General features: G+C 36.6%; 1 protein-coding gene across 1 annotated transcript; it reads right to left on the reverse strand.

The window, feature by feature from the left end:
- Nucleotides 1-818: 818 nt before the first annotated feature.
- LOC105061273 (IRK-interacting protein) lies at nucleotides 819-5297 on the reverse strand. The gene is made up of 2 exons (XM_010945283.4): nucleotides 4934-5297; nucleotides 819-2592 (listed from the first exon to the last, which is right to left on the reverse strand). The coding sequence occupies exons 1-2, from the start codon at nucleotides 5147-5149 to the stop codon at nucleotides 1069-1071; spliced, it is 1740 nt and encodes a 579-aa protein (XP_010943585.1). The 5' UTR covers nucleotides 5150-5297; the 3' UTR covers nucleotides 819-1068.
- Nucleotides 5298-16676: the final 11379 nt, after the last annotated feature.

Consider the following 16676-nt stretch of genomic DNA (forward strand, 5'->3'; position numbering starts at 1 on the left):
TTGTGTTCCTATTGGTCATACTTCAATGTTTCTTTTGCCTTTTTCCGATGCTAGTTGGCCTGCTCTGAGTTACTCGTCCCACCATTGACTCCTTTCATTGCGCAACCAACTGAACCATCATTGCCAAGTTGAAATTTCAGGGCTTTTAGCATGGAAGAAAAATTCAGGCACCAGTTTCTCATAGAAGTTGCTCAAATTTGTTTTACAGATTTTGTAATCTGCCACCATTTAAAATATGGATTTATAAAATATCTTTAGACAATTATCTCGGTCAAACTTAATTCAGCGCAACACCCATGCCACAAGTGAATAATCACAAATGACTTTCAATAATATTGAGACTCGGATCTGAATTGCAGATGGTCTTTAAAAAGTAACGAAAAATACTTCCTTCAGTAATACATACATAATATTCGATTTTTCAGGGAGGTACTTAAATTTCTTTGGTGAATGGATTCCCCTGTCATTTGGTTGAAAAACCTAAACATGAGCTATCTCTAAAATCCAATATATGTTTGGATAATTGGATCCAAAATCCAATGGAATTCATAGGTTAGGCTAGTACAATCAGCAAACTCAAACTACGCGAGACCTATATTCATAAATACTAGAGTACTTTTGAAATGGGCCAGCACGAATCCTGTAGGGGGGCAAAAAAAAGGACTTCAGCAAGTTTTTAATGGTTTCACCATATAGGATGCTTTTTCAGCCGGTCTACTTGATCATCAACTAAATGATTAACAGTTCACCTCAAATTTTAGTAGAATAAATTATGCAAAGCAAAATCCTACCACATATATCATCCTTGCTCATACTCATTTCAACTGATACACAAAACGCACTTCAACAATAGTCAAATGGAAATTACAATCTTCCCCTCCAAGAACATATGAAGAAACAGTCTAGTTTTAGATTGTCTATCACACCTGTACTGTAATAAAAGGTAAAAAGAAAAATACAGCAATATGGAGATGAGAGACTGGTTCAGATATGAAAGGCCGCTGGAAGCCTAGAAGCTTGCCTTAAAGGGAAAAAAAAAATAAAACCATTAGTATGAACGGTGAATGGTTATGCTACAGATCGGTACCTGCACAGAACTCTACATCTGAGCACTCTATCTTGAACATAGAATCCTGGCATTACCATGATCTTGACTTGGGCTGGAGCTTGCACTCTGTGGCGGTCAAAGAGGACATCCTCCATATAGAAGGGATTGAAACTGCTGTTATCCTCAACCCGCAAGATCGCCAGTGGTGGGCTGAAGGAGAAAGCCAGGAGATGGAGCAACCAAATGCACTTGGCAGCAACAAAGAATGACTGGAGGAGCTGTTCAGGCCATGGTTTTGACCAATTCAATATAGAAACAATGCAACTCATTTTTTGATCACAAAATTTGCTGAATTCTTCACTGTAGTACTTAGTTCCTTTGTGCAATACCTCATTCCAGCTCAAGTTCCGCAGCGCAACGAAAGCTGAGAAGTTCTCCTGGCGATCCTGCTGGGGATCCAGAAACTTTGGTGATCCATTCTTCCGGAACACACAGTTCTCGAAGTCCTGATACAGAGATTGGTTTACAAGAGCTTCCAAATGATACAGTACTCCTTTTGAGTACCTGTTGCTCAATGTGATATGATGTGATAGGAGGAGCAAATTCAGCTTCTCCATCAGTTCACTATCAGTTTCTTCAATCTGGTGGATGAGTGTCTTGCAGAATTGTTTTACAGAGAGCCTTGCTTCTGACACTACCTGTAAGAAACCTTCTACCATTACTTCATGGCTGACAGGCATTAAATTGTCTCTGCTGCCACTGATGGATTTTGTTCTCTTCGGCAAATTTGGGTGGTCCAGAACCTGACAGTTCTTCATTTGCACTGCCTGTTTTAGAGCCTTCTTCAGCTCTTCACAGTATGCTTCTAAGCTCAGTAGCTTCTGTCCCAGTTCTCCTAAGGAGGATTTCATCTCTGCAACTTCTGCCAATGCAGCATCCCGGTTCTGATTAGCCTCAAGCAGCTCCTTCTTCAATGACTCAAGAGAAAAAAAACCCCAGTCTTTTAAAAGTTGTGACATGTCCTCGGATTCTATTGTGTTTGCGAACACCTCTGACTTGGGTTTCTTCTTTGATTTGGGAAACAACCATGATAGTATTGGCCCTCTCTGCTTTGTAGGTAACTGTGTGGATGGCTGTGTATCAGGCTCTGGTGCTGTGCTAGCCACATTCTTATGATTTTTGTGATTACTTTCAGGTTCCCTATTGATAGTTGCAGGCTTGCATGTATTGCATGTTGTTACAGTTTTGAATTCTCCTGAACTGGTTCTCCTGCTCGAAGATTTAAGGATATCAGCTGCTGGAGCAATTTGCAGAAGAGACACGTGGTTGATACATGACCCTCTGTTGGAGAAATGGTTATTTGTAGAGCAAATATGTTGTTCACTGTTTGAAGAAGAAAATCTATTAACACTTTTATTATCAGAGGAAATGGCTTCATCATCTTTGCTTTCTCCTTCCAGCATGATTCTGCGCCAGATTTCTGATAAGCTTCGGTTCTCTGGACGAATATAGTGATATCCAGATAAAGGTTCCTCTTCATAACTCTGCAGAAATCTCAATGTCACAAAGCTGTTTTTACAAACACAATAAATAAATAAATACTACTTAGAAGATACTTCTTCGATCTGCATACATTCCAATGACAAGTTATCTCTCTCAATTAGAAGCTCTAAAAGTTCTTATCAGTCTGTTGACAACACTACTCATTGAAAGATCAAAAATTGGAAAACCTGTTAATATGAAGATCTCATAATGCACAGCAACAGATCTCTTGGATAACTATAATTAAAGATGAACCAGAAAAAGGATATTTCAATGGATATTTTGTTCAACTACTATCCTCCTGTGAAAATTAATTTGTAACAAAATATATAGAGATCTTTGTTTTTCACGTGATATTCATTCTTCTAATGACAGGCATTCAATTGCCAGTATAGTTATAAGTTAGAAAATTATTAAAAATGCCGACACGTACAAAACTAAACAGCCTTTCTTGACAAATACCAGAAGGTGAAAACAAGCCTCCACAAACAAAGAAATAAACCATGCCTACAAAAAGGATAAAATAAGTAAGGGAAGGTGAAACTACTAAATGGCTTAGCCCTTTTGACTTATCAATATCCTTCTTTTTATTCCACATTAGGAAAAAAAATTCAAACACAGATAACACTGCCACAATATGCAAGGCCACTAATAAGATTCTATGTAGATAAGTCAACAGAACAAGATACCAATTTTACTGATAAAACTAACAGATTTCGTGATTAATCTGAATTGTAAATATATAAGCACCCCATATTTTTGCCAAAGAACCAAGTTGAAAGCAAGATCCAAGCCTTACATATTTCTAGGTATATATAGGAGGTAAAAGTTAGTACAATTCTTTATTTTAAGAATACAGTTTTCAACATAGTACTGAAGTAGTATTTGATGAAATTTTTACCCTAGAAACTCTCAATTAGGTCAAGTCACTTAATAGAGATTTATAATCGAGGGCTCAATCACAAGGAGGTTAGTGTTACCTGCTTCGCCCAGCACATTGCGGCACTTTCAAATCCCTATTCAGCTGACTAGAAAAGGAAAACAAAGATTGCATCTTTGAGATTCATGAGGAATGGCCTCAATCATATGCTTGGATACTTCATTCAATTGATTCAGCTTTTCTGACTTATTAAGGGACATAAGTCCTGGTAATTAGCTTGGAATAATGGTTTACAATGAACAGGTCCTGAGTTTTGTAAATTTTGCTAATATTTGAAACATGTCCAGAAAAACCAAGGAAAGGGATAGGAAGATGAGGGGGAAAACACGCTAGTAAGGTTGAGGACCCAGCAGAAGCCAATGTAGAGAATGGAAGGAAGTTAGTGCCTGACTGCCTTGTTAGAAAGTGGACATTATGCTGAAATCGAACCAGGATTACCGTATCTCTTAGAAAAGAAAACTCTGCATGGTTGTCCCTCTAGAGCATCTGACATGTAGTATTGTTGTCTCACAGTTTTCTGAAAACTGTCCTTGACACAAAGAAAGTAACCTTCATTAAGGACGAAAGGAAAAGGTTCATCAATAAAGGACGAAAGGAAAAAAGGGAAAGTGGCTTTACTGGGTTTTAATAAAAAAGAGATATGGAGAAGCATCAAAGAAAGGAGGGTCTTTTGATATGGAAGAAAACAAACAAAGGTGGCTTATTATACTTGTTAATTGCTCTCCATAATTGAATCATCTTTTTGTTCTCGCACATTGATGCAGTCTCTTTTCAGAGTGCAGAAATCATGATTTTCCAACTTAAATTCAATTTTCTTTACATAGAGCGTGCTTCCTTTGAATTTTCTTTATATCTTGTCTTACCGTTGCATACAAGAGATCAATCGATCAATTAAGTTTATCGCCATATCAAAACAACTGAGACATTAAGAATTCTTATCTTTTTCTTTAAGAAAGAATACCAGCAGCTTGGGCAAACATAGAACCACTTAACACTTCATGAAAGATGCCACAAAAAATATTCATCTCATCAGAGTACCAAAGAGCAGTTATAACACACCCCAAGAACACACGATGCATTAGAAGATATCATCGATTGAAGGAACAAAAACACCGTACTACCATGCGTCCCTTGAATCAAAACACATAAAGAAATTCCATGGAACCACGACGACACAAATCCATCAAATACCGAAGAATCACAAAGAAATACACCTCCAACCAATCCGAAGGACATCAACCAACACTACGAATCCATCAAACTCCACCTAAACAAGGAATCCATACAGTAATCTCCACCAAAGAACCATCTTTCTTGAATTAAACCAACATTCTCAATTCAAAACCCAAAAAAAATCCACAAAAAAGGATGGGAACAATCCGCCAAGATCAGCAAGAACTCACCGGCGTGAAGACGGGGTAATCCTCGGCGGAAAATTGATTGGAACCCCTGGAAATAGAAGGGGAAGCGCCGGGCGGAAGCCTCAGGACGGCGGGGCTGCCACTGGCACCCTGGAGCAGCGCCGCGTGGAGGGCCCTCAGCTCGACGGCCTTGGCCATGGCCGCCTGGATGTCATGCCCGTGGATCCCCTGCCCCTGCGGAGCCGCGGAAGAAGCCATGGAACCCAGCAGCAATCGGAGGGTGGAGATTGAGCTCCAGAAAAGATAGTAGTCTGATCATATCCAGAGAAATTCCCCGGGAGCCACAGAGAGCGAGAGAGTATTGGGATTCTGGAAATCTAAGGTCTGGGGTAAAAGGAGAAGACGCCAAGAGGAGGGATGGTGAGTGGAGTCGTCCATCATATATCGGGAAAGTGGAAGTAACTGTCACTTAGGACTCCGTGGAATGCATGACGACACTATAGAATGGAGCATGTCACTTTGGCGAAAAATTACCATAAAATCTTCGGTCTCTGTAATATTGACACGTACTCGTTTACAAATTCTCGCATATTACTGTTAATTTTAATAGTAATGTTATTTGAATAAAAAAAAAATGATGAAAAGTTGAGGTTCCTTTCTTTTGATTTGAGAAGAAACCAACTTTATTTACTTTTTGGATTAGATTAAGCAAGCACTAGCTATGGATATCTTTTGATTAGATAAATGTGAACTGCACCACGTGTAGAGTGGATATATTAGGAAGGGGAAAGAATAGTGGGTTCACCCTTTTTTCTGGGAAATGATGAGAATGATCAATTAGATTATTGATGCCATTAGTACTTGAGATGGACAGCATTATTAACCATGGCAGGGTCGTTGTGTTTTTTTTTTTTTTTCTTTTCCTTTTCTCAGCAACAAGCAAGTTGGATATTGTGTTAGAAAATGTGGCGGATATTATTGTGAACCAACTATGCTATAGGCTCCAATTTGGTGCTGTGATACTCGTGATGGACAAAATTATTAAGGGATGCTAGAGTTTCACTATTTATTTGTTTATATATTTTATAGTAACAGGCAAGATAGATTTTATGCGAGAAAAGGTTGAAGATATCATTATCAACCAACTAAGCTAAATTGAAATTTGTGTACTTTGGTTGTTGCCTAGCTAGATGTGATAGATTAAAAGGCCTTTTGGCTTATCGTGCTAATAATGCACCCATTTGTCGAGTCACAGGACGGCTTTTTTTGCAAGGAAGAGGCTGAGGGGCAAGAGCATGGTGAACGTACTTAGGAGTTTTGTCTGCATGTGGATAATAAAAACCTTCCCCCAGAAAGCCAAAACACAAAAACTAGCTTCATGCTGCTAGCTAGCAAGACTAAAGTCCTGACCCCTGGCTGTTCGATGTTATTTTAATCAAGAATTTAGGTGGTATCAAGCATCATTCTAGAAATCAAAAAGAATTGTGGGTTCATATGCAAGCAATAGAATATTTAGAAAATCACATTGTTGTGATTTATATCATACTTGAGATATTTGAATAATGAGATCAAGAAAATCATTCTTTGAAAAATAAACCGTGCGGGATCTGGGAACTTCAAAAAGAAACAACAAAAAGAGAGTGTGAAGACAACTAGCTTTTACGTACAACAAATTTTTCAACATGGAGAAGTAAGTAGAGAAGGAAATGAGCTTGAAAAAATTAATTTTCTAGAATGCTTAGATATCAAAGATTAGCACATCAAATCCTTGTGGTTAGGAACATAATCGACTGGATGGTAAAGTGAAATAGGTGCTAGAAGTTGAATGTACGCATTTCTCATGCACAATTAGGCTTCTTTATAATCATAATTTTGTGCGATATACAAAAGAACATGAAGAGAAGCTATTCAACCATCCACTTCTGATAATTCTGCATGTTCTCCTAATTAAGCTTCACTTTTGCATATTTCAACATCCTTTCTCATTTTCATTAAAACAAACGCTTAACCATTTCTTTTGATTGTGACCTTTTGTATCACGCACCCAAAGTGCCAACCAAGCTCATAGGTTTCACTTCCTACCTCCTACAAAGACAGAATCTTCTGCTCAATGCTGGTCATCATAGCAAGTTCCATAGTAATGTCCCATAACATCATTCCTGACACAAGAGCAAGTCTTGTTGCATAATTGCCACCACTCAGCTCATGGAACTTCACAATGCTCTAGTGGTGCAGTTTATTGTCACGATAACATTAAAATCCAAAAGCATGGAGGTACTATGATGTAATGTTGGCATATTTTTCTAGTGGACGTGGTCCTAGCGCTCACTTCTCCGTGTCACTGAGTTTGGCAGTGGCCAAGTCACTGAGGGTGATTTTGTCCAATTAAAGCACGGCCGAAAGGTAAAGGCCAAAAGTATGATGAAGGTGAAGAGAAAAGGAGAATCCATTAACTTCCCAGCAACAGCCTTTGGCCCCTGCCTCCCGTCCCCACGGGTCACTTTTTCTGTTCAAAGACAACTCTGTTTGTCCTGGAAAATTTCAGAAAGAGTAGGCTTGAAGTTTTGGGGGAACAGGTCATTATATTATTTTGGAAGGTGGTGGATGCTTTGTGCCCCTGCTGTCATGAGATCTAATGGAAGGTTTCACTGTGGGTGGGAGTTGTGAAGAGTGTGAGTGGAGCTTTGGTGTTCCCAATAACTGCTTTTCCCTTTTTTATGGATAAAGTTTCTTTGCGAGGCCTACCACCCCAGTAGGAGAATATAATGCCAACATCCGGATGAATGGAAGGTCCAATTTTTATACAGGCTTTCTTCTATATTACCCCTGTGGATTATTCCATAACTTGTTTTTACTTTTTTAAATCAGCCACTGAAGATCCAAGCCATTTATAATTTCCATTGACAAGATTCCTGCTAATTAAGCTAACTCGAGCTTACTTTCCATCTATTTATGTAGAAATCTGGGAATGTGCATCGATAAAGTTCATTCAGAAATGCATGTACCTTCAATGGTTACATATAAATTTTGCATATGAAAGATTAGTTATTTAGTAATGGAGCAAAGAATCAACATGAAGGTGTATGAGGGTGGAAGATTTTACGGTTCAAAGTTTGGTTTGTGTCATGTGAGTGCGTTTAGTGGGTTTTTTAATGGGTATTTTCCTTCAGCTTCTCTGGAAAAATAATCATGATTGTTTATATTTATGAAACTTAGGTTCATCAAAATTTTCTCAAATTAATTGACTTAAATTTGCCAAAGATTATGATTAAGGAACTTGCAATTGAAGATGTATATTGGGTTATTTGCTGTCATTGGGGTCATATGGTAAGCATGAACGGCAAGTGTATCTCGATCACAATGGAATGGCTTAGAACTCCATTTTACACGTACCAAATGAAGAAATTTTTTTTTCAGAAAAAAGATACTTTAGATGAAATAACTAGGTTTGACTGTTGTTGGATGAAGGGACCGGCATTTACAAGAAGGTTAAGTATGAAGCCCCAGCAACACTTTAACCTTTTATTTATCATTCCATGCCCCTGCTCGCTTTTTATGATGCTAAGGATCATTCAATTAGCATGTGGTAGATAAATCTCAAGCAAATAATGACAGGGATTTATTACATGTAATGTTGCAATTCACGAAACAATGAATGGATGAGGATTAATTTGTCCAATGTATAGCCCACGTTGCGATCTCCATTTGCTCGAGCTTCCTCCAAAGCATCTTAGTCCATGTCCTTCGGTTGGACCGAACAGAGCAGAAGCATTCAAATCCCGAAATCAGCATTCTTCCAGCTTGATCCCACAACCTCAATCCGAGCTGAGGAACAACTCAGTTTCCACTGCCTTGAAGGCATGTCCGATCCCACCACACATTAGGTTATTACAGCACAACCCCATGGTTGTTACACCCTGTCAGGAGGCCATTACATCACACCCTCGAGTTTGTTGACATAAGATCTAGAAGATTCAAGGCTACAACTATAAATAAGTCCAAATGACTCTCCAAAAAGTTGACAAAAAATTAAGTTTGCTAGAGAAAAATGTCTCCCAATTTCTCAATCCTTTTTTTCTTCCTTTCACATTTTCAATATAAATTCTTACTAACTTAAGCATCAGAGGATCCAACCATAATTATCTAAAAATTTTTATCCTCTACTTGTTATATTGTAGGTCTACCGAGTTGATCTATGTCGATGTCATAGGAGTCGCAACAACATGTATTGAGAATATTGAACCTGAACCATCACAAACTTCCTCAAGATTAATGAGAATCTCATCAAAACGTCCTCAAGATCTATTAATACCTTGCAAGCACTGCCTGCTTCCAATATGGCAGCTCAGTGTTTGGTACGACACTCATCAAACTAACTCTCAAAACTCTCCTATCATTTCATTTTCCATTGATCACATCGCATAACATAATTTTTTTTTTTAAAAAAAAAGTCCTTGTTAGTTCCAGTAATTCTATAAAGTAATGCTACTAACCCAGCTCTTCCTTTTTTTTTTTTTTTTTTTTTTGCTTCATTACCTAAATACCCCTACCATTGCAGAGAGGTAATTCTTCCATCCAGGTACAAATGGATACCTAAAACAAACGACAAGAGTGGCGGTGCGCCATCCAAATTCTAAAATGACATCTTTTGGGTCTAGCTGCAGAACCTACATTGGAGCGCGCGACTCTCACCAGCCCAAGGGGAAAAAAAAAAAAAAGGGGGTCACAGCAACACCTTCCATCTATCTTTTCCTCACCAATTGCCTCCATGTGCTCGTCTAACTTTTTCTGTTCTCTGACTACAAGTGATAAGGTTGCATGTACGCTGCCTTTGTTTGGGTCCTTCGTTGCCTCGTGGTTGTAACTCCATGGGTCTCTTTCTAGCTTCTTAGTTCCGGTCACCAGCTCAGCTAAATACAGAGAAGGAACCAAGGCATATTAACATGGGTTCCAGAGAGGAATAAGTGGGCTATCAGGAAGTGCCAATTACTAGCCATCCAAACTCTGCATTTTTGCAGAGCTGACATACCCTACCTTCCCCAAGACTTTTGCCAGTTCCCAGCCTTCTAAATCAGAAAATTGGTTAAGTTGCATTTAATAGTTTACAGAACTTAGGAGTATTTGGTTCGTAATTGAAATCAGAATGAGAATGGAATCGGAATAGCTTGGATCAAAATCGGAATAGCCAAATCCTCCGAATATTTAGTTCGTGACCAAAATTGGAATCAGAATTGGAATGAAAATTTAAATCAATAAAGGAGAGTAGGGATTAAGTTTTATATAAATTGAGTCATTCCCATTCCATTCTGGAATCGGAATCGAAATCGGAATGGGACTCCTCCCAACCAAACGTTGGAATAAAAGTCACCCATTCCGATTCTGATTCTAGACCCTTACTCCTTCCAACCAACACTCTCTTAAATGCGTCGGTTTACTTTATTCAGTGGAACGCATATGCCTGATAGCCTATTACAGATCGCTTGCAGTTCTCAATACCATGCAGGATTTGAGCATATAGAGTTTAGTGACTGTGGAATGTATTGGAGCAACATGTTGAATTTGATCATCTGGTTGCAAATTTAGGAAAAACTAGCATGCTAACATGTACAAATTCACGTTTGTGAAAAAAGAAAAATTAGAGAAACATAAAGATAAGCAAGATAATTCAACCTAGCATGAATCTTCTATGGTGCACACAAGATACTGCAGAATATTATGCAGTTATTGATAGCTGCTATCAAAAGATGGACAGCCATCAAATAAGATAATCTACAAGCCCATGCCATGTGCACAATATTTAATGGCTATCCATCTCTTGGTGGCCATCCAGTGATGTATAAAGCATTCTGCAATGCGGAGACTGTACCATAGAGGATGTTAATTGAATTTAATCATTGGACACAATTATGGTAATTTTTACACTAATAAAGGTTATTGGCATATTTTCTTTAAATCCAAGGTTTGCTCCAAAATTTGGTGGCAACTTGGTAGTCACTCCGTTCAGGCTGTAAGTCCACTTATTTTGACCTAATTCAGGACTCCAGTTTGTTTGCACAAGCTAAATTTCTTGGCTACTCGCAATGAGCCTCTCTACCTACAAGTGACTTTTTAAATCAAAGTTGGATGCTAAGGTTACCAGCGCAAAAGTTATTTTACTTTTGTTAACAGGCCGGTAACTTACATAATTAGCACAGCGCAGTTTCCGATGTAAGTGGGACACGCAAACATGGATCACCCTCCACTTCGCAGGTGGTACCGAAGTGGGAGTAGGTGAACTCTTTGGAGCAAAGTGAGAGTTTAGATAGAGGACCAGATGCCTGTCATTAAACAGAGAACAGGGATCAAAAGAGGTCGGGGACCGGGAAGGTAGTACCAATGGGGATGATAACGAGGCCTGCAAGAACTACCTTACTCCTATGCACAGGACCTTACATGCTAGTTTTGATGCCTTGCATATGCCAGTTTGTGATAGCAAAATATGGAGATGAAAGAGCTTTAGGAAAATTTCCTTAAAACACACACACAGACACGGAAGAAGGATATTCCTGCATATTTAAATTATATTTGACGCATCATCTGACAATCTTGTAATATGAATTACTTTCAAAATAAATTTTTATTATTAAATTATCAATAATATTATTATTATATTTGATAATACAGTTAATATTACAATAAAATTAATAAAAATTGGATTAACATGTTTGGTATAACAATAAGATTATCGATACTGTGAAATCAAATTTTAAAATATCCTCATAATTTTATTCGAATATTTTTTTTTCTTTGACGAGAATGATAAAAATGATATAGATGTGATGGTAGCGCGAAAAAGTGACGGACTAGGGAGTGTGGAAAACAACGGGCACTGAGGGGTGGGGAGGGGGCGGACGCATGTAAGCTGTGGGGATGGTGGGAGGTGGGACGAACGTGAAGAAGCCACGAGGGATAGTTGAGGATAAGAGTGGAGGAGCCACGGACAGTAAACGAGATAGAGGAGCCGCGGGTTGAAGGCGCATGCGGAGGGGATGGGGGAAGGGTGGAGGATTGGACAATAGGTTTTGTTTGATTTTTTTGAAGGATAGTTTTATATAAATATTTATTACAATATTACTAAAGAAGTGATAATTGAATAGCCATTCCTTCTCAAAATAATTCAGATTGCTTATTTGGATTACTATCTAAAAAATATATCAAATATAATAATTAAATTATCACATTAAACTATCAGCAATCTAGATAAATTGTCAGCTATCAAATGCAACCTAAAACCATCCAATCGCAGCCCCCAAGGAGAAAAGACAGCCCAAATATCAGACTCATAATTTTTTAATTTATATTATATATATATATATTATATATATATATATATATATATAACAATTAAAGGGTGTTTGTTTGTAACGAAATTGAAATCGGAATCGAAATGACTTGGAATCGAAATCGGAATGGCCAACTCCTTCGAAGTATTTGGTTCGTATTGGAATCGGAATTGGAATGAAAATTTGAATCTAGAGGAGAGTAAAGATTGAGTTCTATATAGATTGAGTTATTTCCATTCTATTCTAGAATCGGAATCAGAATGAAACTCCTTCCAATCAAATGATTAGAATGAAAGTCACCCATTCTGATTCCGGACCTCCACTCTTCTCTAATCAAATATCCTTTTAGCATATTTGCCTTGCTAATTACAATCCGGCGACAACCAGCAACAGGGTAAGGAACCAGCGTAGCAGTTTAGCTGGTACAAAGTCAATATAAAAAAAATGCATCTAAACTAGTAATTTTAAAAGAAAATTATCACATCAAAATGGATTAAACAAGTCTAACAAAATGCATTAGACCAAACGATGGATGGAGGGGTCCATGCAAGAATCACATGCAATAAGCCCGAAGTCCAGGACCCTGACCCAAATTGGCCCAGCCTGGCCGCAATTTGTTAAAAGATCCCCACACATCTCTTAAAGCAGGACAACCTAAATCAATTCCCACTCAGCAGATCCTTTCTCCAACATCGAATTCTATATCGAATAAAAAAATAAAATAAAATAAAAAGGAGACAGACCTAGAAGGGCTACATTTACAAAACCAATAGCACCTTCTTCAGTTCCCCACCGCGCACAAAGTCTAAAAATTTAAAAAGGGATAATCCGTCTTCGGATCATAATTCTTCCTGATTAGAAGTGAAAAATTGGCTAATGCAAGTCAAATTAGTTGACGATATAGAGTCGGCCGGACCAGAAGAAACAACAGGATGAAGTGTCCCACGCACTGTCTATTCTCCTAAGAGAGAACCGTGAGGCGTATTAGCAATGCCCTCCCACTTTGCATCATATCAATATTTAAAATTAAAATTATTTCATTGGGTAAGATTCCACGCTGGCCATGGATACTTCCCCTCTCATATATATATATATATATATATATATGAGAAAATATTATCCAAGAGAAATTCTTTGTGTATCATTCCCAATAGAGAAAAATATACCATCCAATCACATTAGACCATGTAGCGCAATTAATAATAAGACAAACATTTGATGCCACTCAACTTTTCTTCTCAAATTTTATCTAACAAAAATGTCATTTTCCTCCATAGAACAAAAAAAGAACGGTATATATAACATTCTAAATAACATATATAATTTTTTATATTTTTATATAATTTTTTATTAATTATTATGACTCTATGATATCTTATATGACTTCTTAATGCCTTATATGATTTTCTGAACAATATATATGATTTTTTGTGAATACATATAATATCCTAAATATATATAACTTTCTGTATCTTTGTATGATATCATGTTGGTTATTATAACTAACAAGAAGTTATATAAGGCATCGGAAAGTCAAAATAACCATGGAAAGTCATATATATTACTCAGGATGTCTATAATGCATGAGAAAGTAATATATATATTATTCAAGATATCATATATATTCATAGGAAGTTATATTTATTATTCAAAATGTTATATACACTCGTAGAAAGTCAGATAAGACATCAAAAAACTATATATATTATTCAGGATGTCATATACATTCACTGGAAGTCATATATATTGTTGAAGATATTATGTATATTAGGGGTGGCAATCGGATCGGATCGGATTATAAACGGCTTGGATCAATACGAGTCGGATCAGAAAATTATCAATCCAAATTCGATCTATTTATTAAATAGGTCAAAAATTCAAATCTGAATCCGATCTGTTTATTAAATAGGTAATCCAACCTAATCTATTTAATCTATTTATTAAATAAATCAAATTAGTTTAAACAGGTTAAACAAATCAGATTAAATGGGTCAGAAATAGGTTAAATAGATTTTAAATAAGTTAAACAGATCTTAAATAGATTAAACATGTTAAAAAGATCGTGTTAAAATGGGTCAGAAATAGGTTAAACAGATTAAATAGATTATCTGACTCAACTCGACTTGAATATTAAATGGGTTAAACGAGTCAGATATCTAAAATCCAAATCCGATTCAATTATTAAATAGATTAAATAGGTCGATCCATTTATGATCCGAACCTATTTAGCCTAAACCCAAACCTATTTATGGTGGATTGAACATGGGTCGGATTTGCGAGTCGGATCATATTTTGTTAGTCCTAATGTATATTCACAAAAAATCATATAAGGCATTAGGAAGTCATAATAACTAATAAAATATTATATAAGGATACAGTAAATCTTATATATTGTTCAAGATATCATATATATATTCACAAAAAGTCATATAAGATATGAGGAAGTAATAATAGTATTTTTTCTTTGTTCTACAGAGAGAGGATATTTTTATTAAAAAAATTTGAGAAAAAAATTGAACAGTATTAAATATCTGCTCTATTACTAATTACATTATGTGGTCTAATATAATTAGATGATGTACTTTTTTTCTACCGAGAGACGATGGTCAATGAATTACTCCACTACCCAATTCATTGAGATAATGAATAGATAGTATAGAAGATGGTTGAGGGAAGTGCAGGAGGTCAAAATACCAGGATGTTGTCACCCTCTCGGCTAGCTAACGCCTTTTAAAATGAGTGCTATGGTCAACTAAACTCTAGGAAGGGGGTAGCGTTGATTTTGTAGACCCATTCATCATGCACCCATCTCGATATACCATCAAAAAAAATGAGTGTTAGAGATTGGTGTGATTAACTACCATATAGTTCATGTGGTGTACGATATAATTCCTTCATTGTCTGAAAATATATAAATCATTCTCCAGCCTAATATTCCAGCGAGCACAAATCCTATGTGGTATGCTTGTAGCATCATAAAATATTGTACGGCTATTGATGGCCACCATCAAGAGATGCACGACATAGCCCATGAAAATATATTGTGTCATATATAGTACGCATTATTTGATGACCATTCGTCTCCTAATAATAGCCATTCAAGACTGCACCACAGAGAATCTTGTTTGTATTTCAGCACAAGTCTATGCACCATTGAAGCAAATTAGGCCAATGTTCTCTCTTCCCAACTATCCACACATACCTGATAGGAGCGGCCATTCTTCTGCAATTGAACATCCAAATGGAGAGTCTCCAAACCTCTTTACGACCGGTGGCAGTCGGAGCAGCAGATGGTTGATGGTTTCCACTACTACACCACATTGGAGACAGCTAAAGTTTCCAGTCCAACTTTTCTTCGTTAGAAGTCGCAGCACGCAAAGTTCGTTCTTAGCTATCAGAAAGATGAAGATTTTAACTACTAAAAGATTTTTATTGATATGAGCATCGCTGTTCCAACGGATGGAGCTAGAGGGCATAGAATTCCACCCCCACTGATAAGCGATAGAGAGAGTTCCCAAAGAAAATGCTGAATCTTCCGGTATATACATTGGAGATGTATCAACTTCTTTTCTTACGTCTCATTCACCTTCCCAAATAAATTTGAAGGAAAATTCTTTGTGCATCGAGGGCAGTGTAAAAAATCCAACATAGAACGTATCATTTTGTATGATTGATCTACATAGCCACCACTTTTCAAATCGCATTTAATGCCCACAGTTCTGTTTTATCATTTGAAAATTTTGAATGACAAAAATACTCATGTTCTTTGAAAAAAATTATGACATCTTACGTCCATATTAGGATATCCTGCATGTAGGATGTCATAATATGCCACGAGATGTCATAATTTTTTTCAAAGAGTATGAGTATTTCGTCATTCAAAATTTTCAAATGAAAAAATAAAACTACAGATATTAAATACGCATTGAAAAATAATTGAACAAAAATACTCCTTCTATATTACAACATCGTGGATCTATTATGATATCCTGTATTCAGAAAGTTATAATTTGAGACAGGATGTCAAATATGCCACAGGATGTTATAATTTTTTAGATCATATTATAATATCCTGCATATAAAAATCATAACATGTCACGGGATGTCATAATTTTTTTCAAAATATAGATATATTTTTATCCTAAAAAAATTTAAATAAAAAAATAAAATTATAGATATTTAAATATACGTTGAAAAATAATGACTACGTAGATCCATCACATAAAGCGATACACTTCATATCGAATTTTCTAAACCGCTCGTGGTGCACAATTTTTTTTTTAAATTTGAAATAGGTTTATGCACATTGAAATGGTTAAAAGCAGTTTTCTTGCCCCGGTAGCATAACTGGGTAGAAGAAATGTGGGATAACTAGAAAGTTTGTTACGGTATATTTTCTTTAATCAGTAGACAAAAGAATAATGTACAAATCTTCTTCTTCTTCTTCTTCTTCTTCTTCTTCT

This window comes from Elaeis guineensis, chromosome 1 (genome assembly GCF_000442705.2).
Source record: "Elaeis guineensis isolate ETL-2024a chromosome 1, EG11, whole genome shotgun sequence".
Lineage (NCBI taxonomy): Eukaryota > Viridiplantae > Streptophyta > Magnoliopsida > Arecales > Arecaceae > Elaeis > Elaeis guineensis.